The sequence below is a fragment of the Trachurus japonicus genome, chromosome 14, assembly GCF_045865225.1.
Source record: "Trachurus japonicus isolate A0001 chromosome 14, Traja_1.0".
In the NCBI taxonomy this organism is placed as follows: domain Eukaryota; kingdom Metazoa; phylum Chordata; class Actinopteri; order Carangiformes; family Carangidae; genus Trachurus; species Trachurus japonicus.
In genome coordinates this window covers 6,162,728-6,170,397 of record NC_140920.1, presented here as the reverse complement: position 1 = coordinate 6,170,397, position 7,670 = coordinate 6,162,728, and the positions used below count along the sequence as shown (strand labels likewise).

Genomic DNA, 7,670 nt, shown 5'->3' with positions numbered 1-7,670 from the left:
TCTGTTGTAACAAAATCAAATTATGTTTAAAACATGGCAAATGTCTTCCACTTCATAAACAATAATCAACAAGTTGTTTATTTGTGTTTTTCTAAACAAACATTTGTCTGGATTGACTAATCGCTGAATAATTCAAAGATTGAAATATATTTGTACATGTTAATTTTACATTGGTGCTCACTATCACTCACCTCTTGAAGAGCAAGATGTCTGTGTGCTCATTGACTATCGTGTGAATTTTCTACTGACAGTAGGGCAGGTTATTTCTGGTCTGTTGATCTCACTGTGTGGAGAGAATGCGGAAGCTGTTGTCTGCACTCAACCACGTACTACTGAGGCGCTAAATTGTAATTGTACTTATTTATTCTATTTTTTTACTGGCTTGTATTGTACTTATTTTAATGACAAACTTTCAGGGTAAAACTGCTCTTAACCAGAATATGGTTTATCAATCTCAAACACTTGAACTTCGACAGTGTTTGGTGTTGAAGTTAGGTATTCTCTGCTGTGTTTTTCTATTTCTGGATTCTGTATTGTGTTAGTTGGTGGTACTTTCTTTTTTGAATGCAGTTGAATTAGCTCATTATAAGAACAGGTCATCTCAGTTGATTGTTTTGTTGTGAATGGAAATTTTATTTATTTATTTATTTTTACAGGGACAGTGCACATTCATCGACAAATGTGCCAGTGCCAGTGTTAGCCAAGTGGCTTTACAGTATATGCATGGATTCATGATGGACACAAACTTTATTTTGTATTTGCTAAATGAAATATCCAAGGTCATGTCTACAAAATGTATTTACTAAAGAAAGTTGATTCATGCAGACACACAGACAAAAGACGCCGCATGGTGAAGATGAGATGCAGAGAGAAAGACAAAGAAACATGCTGACTTGCCCGTTTGAAAAATAAAGTTTTACATGAATAGGTGATATCACAGTCACGTGACGTGAAGTTGTCAGTATCTGCAGAAAAGGAAAACCTGAAATTTCACCCAGTTTTTTTTTTTGCTGTTACAGAAGGGTTAATAGTTTTTCTTTTCTGTGACTGGATGTGGCTTGTTGTATTATAATCCTCTTCAGATGATTCACAGTTTGACAGAACAGTGACATTGGATCACAGTTTAACACATTCCCATTGCAGTTTCCTTTTGAAAACCTTTATACCTGTATTGTCTCTTTATGGGCCTTTTATTAAACACTTCCATAATAATTTATATTGTCAGTATCAACCATGTGATTTACAGTTACAGTTCTTTTCCCCTTTCAAAAATATCTGACTGAGAATGAACTATCAAAGGAGACATCTTGTCGTCCTATATCAACCCTCATGATGGTTATTTTCAGTGTGCTGTACATACAGTAGTTCACCATAGTGTGCATTAGCTTGTCAGGAGAAATCTAAAGGAAGTGACACCTTACACTTGATACATGTTCTGTTAAAAACCACAGTTGTTTTTCTCTACTCTGACAGACGAGTAGAGAGGAGGAGCGAGAGATGTGGTTATGCTTTGGTAGATTCATGTACCTGGTAGGAGAGTCAACACAGTGGACATGAAACTTTTTTTGTTCCAGCCATGACTTGATGCTTAATAACCAGTGGCCATACTGTATGTCAGTATTTCTGAAAACTCTTCAAAATTGCACTGAGAAACTCACAGTGACCCTGTTGACTCAGGTAATGGTAAGAATATATGAGTTTGGAAATTAATAAAATATTCATTTGATAATTATGACAATAAAAACAGGTAAATCTTGACTTTTGGACATTTCCATGTGGGCTGTTACTGTTGCTCTGGACTCCTCCATGAGTGGAACTGACATAATTGCATGATTGTTGTACCATGTCACTGCTCAAACACTCTTTGTATAGGTTTACTAGACTAGTAAGACTAAAAGATCAAAGATGTTTAGAAAGGTAGAGCCAGAGATATGGTTTGCTGTGATAGATGGAGGATTCTGGTTGGAGAGTCAACACAGTGAAGATGAAGCACGAAAATCCCTCAGATGAAACTCACTTTACCTGTTGAATAAAATGTAAAGAACAAAATTGATCATATTAACTGTTAAAATATTAAATATTGCACTTAGACCCTCGCTGTGACCCTACTGACCCAGGAAACTGGAAAATTATGAGTGGAAAGGAATCATTTATTCATTTAATAGCAATGACAGTAAAAAAAACAAAAAAAAACTGGTAAACCTGGGACTGATCAAGTGATCTCATTGCCTTGTCTCCATCATGTGGTTATTGATGGTCACTACATCACTTACAACTTGCACTTCAAGCGCTGGTACCAGATACTTACGATCCTCTCTTCAGCCATGACTTTTGTTCCAAGTCATTGTCTTATTAATGCCTTGAACTTGGTTTGGATGAGATCATGTCAACATGAACTGAGAGCAGGTTGAGGCCCACCAAATTATTCATATGATAGTCGAATAGTTCCCAGTGATGGTGTTTTTGTTGAAATGCCCATCCCTAATACATACATACATATACTTAAATGAATCACCAGTACTAGTGTTTGGTATACAATATGGGTGTTTCTATTCTTTGATAATGTTTCTGAATTGTTATTTAATTTATGGGGCTCTGGCTCAGCCGATCGACGGGGGGGATCTTGCAATTTTCAGCTTTTTTTAATACAAGCTGCAGCCAAACACCAGGCTAAAGAATACACTACAGACATATAATCTTAATCTTTCCAGTGCTGCTTGCGGGAGAGAAACAGCAGTGTGCTCTTCTGACAGCTCGTCTGTGTGAGCCGAGCTGCAGGTGAGCCGGCTGGAGAGCACAGTGCCGTTGCAGCTATGGAGCGTTGTTTCATGTCTTTGTAGACACAGTCTTAGTGGAAATTGCAGTGTGCACTTTCATCTTTGTGCTGCTTGACCGTAGCAGCCAAGTGAAACTGTAATGTAGGTAATGTGGTTTAAAAAAACAAAACAAATGTGTTTCAGGTTACGAGTTTATACAACCCTGAGGGTTTAGGGACCTGCTAAAGACGGTTTAACTCTCGAAATGGTGTGTGTGTGTGTGTGTGTGTGAGTGAGTGAGTGAAATTCAACATAGAAATCCCACATCGAGAGCAAATGAAAAATTCTATGGAATTAATTTATATTTACACATTAACATAGACACATTAATGTTGTGTGTAAAACAGTTAACATTTTACAGGCTTGATGAAAAATGATGGATTTATCCCGGCTGATTGTTTAATTAATTCTGCAGGTTATTTTGGTTCAGATGATTTTTTCAAACTAAGTTAATTCATGTACCCACAGCATCAGGTTTCTGCAGTTGCACTCCATTCAAAGTCAAAAATCCAAAAAAAGAATCAAAAATAAATAAAAAATTTTCATATAGCAGGGACGGTCACAAACTGCTCGGATCAGATCAGGGTTTAGGCTAAGGCGTAGTCATCATGAGTAATGGTTTCTGAGCAGATTAACCTGTGTATTGATGCCTGTTGGGTCTGGTTTCTCTTGTTTTCTTCATCACTCTAACATCAGAGTAGACAACTTCATCTTCAGCGTGATCTAAAAGAAACAAAAATGAAGAATTCAGATATTCAGATCTGTGTATCAGGGAGATAAGTAATCAGACGAAACGTACAGGCTACAGTATGTTTTAATTTTGGGGGGTGCTTCATTGTGCCAACGACCTGCACGTTTAATGAATCAGCAACAACAGGCCAGAGGAGTTAACTAACCTACTTACCAAAAAAAACTAACTAACCTACTTACCAGCCAACAATCACTCACTCACTTTGCTTTTGTAAATTAACTGACACATGTTGGTAGAAAGACAAATGATCGGTTACTCTTTTAAGGATGTTGTTGTTGTTGTTGTTATAATCTTAAAGAAAACCAAACCATGTATATGTTTTTGCTCCTAATGTTCCCACACTAGAAAACTTGTTTGAACTTTCTTGTCGACCAAATGATGGTGCTCTCTGAGCGCAGGCTTCGGGGACGGAAAAGTTTTGAGATCGGTTGGAACGAAAAATTGAAATCACGATTAAAATTTGATTACCCTACATGGAGCTGGTAGAAAGTCTTTCTCTTACCTTTATTAACAGTCCTGGGTTCTGGGTTCGTTCTTTTCTTCTTATTGATGTGTTTGATGACAAGAAACAAAACCAACAGGAGAAGCAGGCAGGCGACCGTTGCCGTCACACTCGGAGCTACAAGACCAAGTTGTGAAGTAGAACCTTGAAACACAAACATTAACACCTATATTAGATGATGTTGAAACTGTAGGAGAAAACATTGCTCAAAACCCCATGTTTAAACTCTATGCGCGATACTGGTTTCAATTTTCCTTTTTTAAAAGAAAAGGAATAAATAAATCAGTCAATGAAATAAGTAAAGGTTGTTTTTTTTAAATAAATTTATGAAATTTTACATTACCACTACAGTTTGTGAGGTGGCTAAATGTTTCCTTTCTGCTGACGTTGTTATGGACATTACATGTCAAGGTTCCTGTCAGATGGCCGCGTAAGCTGATGGTAACACTGGGTATGTGGTGTTCATCTGTGCTCCCGGCTCTGGGGCCTCATGTATCAATGTTGCGTACGCACAAAAAAGTGGCGTACGTCATTTTCCACGCCAACGTTCAGATGTATCAAAAGTGAAATGACCGTGGAAAAGTGCGGTGGCCCACGCCAACTCCATAGCTGGCGTACGCACGTTTCTACAGCTATTGTTCCTTTGGTGACACTTAGGGTTGCAAAGGGGCAGAAAATTTCCAGTAAATTTCCGGTAAATTACCAGAAACTTTCCATGGGAAGTTAAGCTGGGGAATTTTGGAAATAACTTTCCATGGGAATTATGGGAATTTATGGGAATTAACTGGAAATTGGGGATAATTTAAACAAACTGTATCATATCCAAACCGGAATGTAAATATTTTGTTTTGTAATAAGCAGACATATATGCAAAATAATACAATAAAACATATATGCAAAATAATACAATAAAAAACATAATACGCCCCCCCCCCCAAATTCCCCGTTAAGGGCCAACCTTCAGTTTTGTAAATTTAGGATTTATTCCCGTTTATTCCCATATATTCCCGTTAATTCCCATATATTCCCGTTAATTCCTATATATTCTCATATATTCCCGTTTATTCCCATATATTATCATTAATTCCCATATATTCCCGTTAATTCCCATGGAAATTTTCCAACTTTGAAAATTCCCAGAATTTTGCAACCCTAGTGACACTTAGAGGTGAAGCTGGGAAACTGTTAATAATGTGAAAACAATTAGTCCTCAGAGTAATGTGCACATCAGAGACACATTTATGAACAACCCATCCACGTGTTGCAATTAGATAGGTGGAAGTAAATGTATTTGTTTAATTGTCCTATAACCCCCGATGCACACTGAGCATGTCCGCCCAGATATCACACTGTCAGTGACTTTCTTTTTTTGCTGGTTAAACTACACACACTAAAGTACTTAATGTCAATAAACACATGCCTAAAGTTGGACATGTGTCTTGATCAGCCTCCCTGGCGCACTTCTGCATTTATTTACTACGCGATCTGTGTATAAAAAAAGGCAAATGAAAATCGTAAATCCATTTCACATAATATAATTATTGAGTAGGCTACATTGTCTGCTTTCATTTGGGATGACAGCGGTCGCCCGCGTCACATTCACCTTTATATTACGCGGCTCAACTTTATCGAGGAGCACCGTCAACTCAAATTTTGTTAAATTGCTCTTCCTCACAGTTTTTCATGGAGTTATCTGACCGTGAAGAGAAGATAATCTTTGGTGCAGGCCTTATTTACATTTATTTATTTGCATATTTAAATGGTGGCGTGGACAGGGAGGAGTTCGGCACTTCTACATGTGCGCTCAATTCCACGTTGATTGGGATGTACAAAGGAAAAGTGCTTGGATCCATGCGTACGCACACTTTGATACATCTGATTTTCTTTGTGCGTACGACACTTTCTGGATTTTGGCGTACGCCATGTTTCAGTATGAAATCCACGCAAGTCTTGATACATGAGGCCCCTGGTCTGTGTCAGTAACTGACCGTCCAAAGTCAAAGTGAACTCTACTCCATCTCCCTCAGAGGAGCAGCTGACCTTCATCTGTTCTGGTGACAAACACACCTGAGAAACAACTGGTTGAGACGCTGGAGCTGGAAGACAAATGCTATAGACCTTTTCAGAGAGTATAAAAAAGACAGGTGTGGCTCATTAGAAAACGCTCTGGTACACTAAATGGAATGGAGCCTTAATTAGTATCCTTGGTAACACCTGTATTTGTTTATACTCTCTGAAAAGGTCTATAATCAAATACACAAAGTATCAACACTGTTAACTTGGCAAATTTTCGTCTTCAGGTATCTGTATTTTATTTCAATTTAAGAAAACTGATGTTGTTATTAACACTAAAAACATTAGGGGTGGTGAAAAGAATCAATTAATCACAATTATAGTGTGGACGACTACAGGATTTAATTGCAGCTCCATCTGGGCTAAAAGCGTGTGTGGATACCTTAGGTTTCATGTCAGGAATTCTAAGTTCAACATTACAACGTGATTTTTTTCCCTTTCTCTTTGTTCTCTTGTAGAATATATGTGTCAAATATGTTTTCACCTACACTGTTATTTTACCCGTGCAGGGAAGTTACATAGTGCAGTTTCAGCCGACGCGACCCGGCTCAGGCTGTAGCGGCAGCACCTTTCATCCTATTAACCATTTTTCTACCATTGCAATGAGTTAGGAAACATTATTTTAAGGCTGGTAAACTCTGCAATGTTGCTTTAATGGTGCAATAAGTTTGTGGTGAAATTTGGAGGATTGTTATTTTAAAATGGAAAATCATAAATCGGCAATAATTGGCCAGAATCATTAATCAAAAATCGGTTGGTAATCCAATGGATTAATAATTAATTAATCAGGATTGAGTCGGGAAATTGCACTGATTAGCCACTCCTAATAAACTTATTTGTCTATAAAAAAAAAAGTAATACTGATAGTGCACTGAATACACATTTTTTAGTCTTACCTTGTATTTCTAGACTGATGTTTATTCTGTGCAGAAATAAACCATCAGTAAGCGTATGTGTTTCCAGCTCATAATATCCAGTGTCTTTCTTAGACACCTTTTCAAGCTTAAAGGATCCATTCGTGAAGAATGATGAGTGATCTTTGTATTTGCCGTAAATGGTTCCCGTATGATTGATTACTTTTAAAATGGTAAGGTCGTCCTTTTTCAGCGTTGCCTGTGTATTTGTACCAGTTAGTGGGTAAAAAATGACTGGCTCCCCAAGTACTCCAAAACACTGCTGAGCTCCAATGCGTTCAGATAAATTGCACTCCATGGCCCCTGATGGAAAAGAAAAACAAAATACCTATTGCATCATTTAACACTGTAACTGGTTTGCAACATAAACATTGTAACACACATATACTACAGTATAAGGGTTTCAGCATTTTTTATTTATTTTTATAATTATTTGTTTATTGACATAACTCATAATGCAATTGCTTTGGCAAATTATTTCAAACATGACATCCTCAATAGTGATTTGGATCTATGCACCAGTGCTATAACCCCACAATTTAAACGGAATGTATTTTACCTTTTGCCAGAGCTGTTGTTGTCAGAGTTGTGACGATTAAGTAGATGAAATTCAT

General features: G+C 37.4%; 1 protein-coding gene across 1 annotated transcript; it reads right to left on the bottom strand.

Annotated features, from left to right (window-relative positions):
• Positions 1 to 3,447: 3,447 nt before the first annotated feature.
• LOC146974121 (uncharacterized) lies at positions 3,448 to 7,670 on the bottom strand. The gene is made up of 6 exons (XM_085798926.1): positions 7,616 to 7,670; positions 7,039 to 7,359; positions 6,034 to 6,165; positions 4,413 to 4,547; positions 4,070 to 4,213; positions 3,448 to 3,539 (listed from the first exon to the last, which is right to left on the bottom strand). Exons 1-6 carry the CDS (start codon positions 7,668 to 7,670, stop codon positions 3,448 to 3,450), a joined length of 879 nt encoding a protein of 292 aa, XP_085655052.1.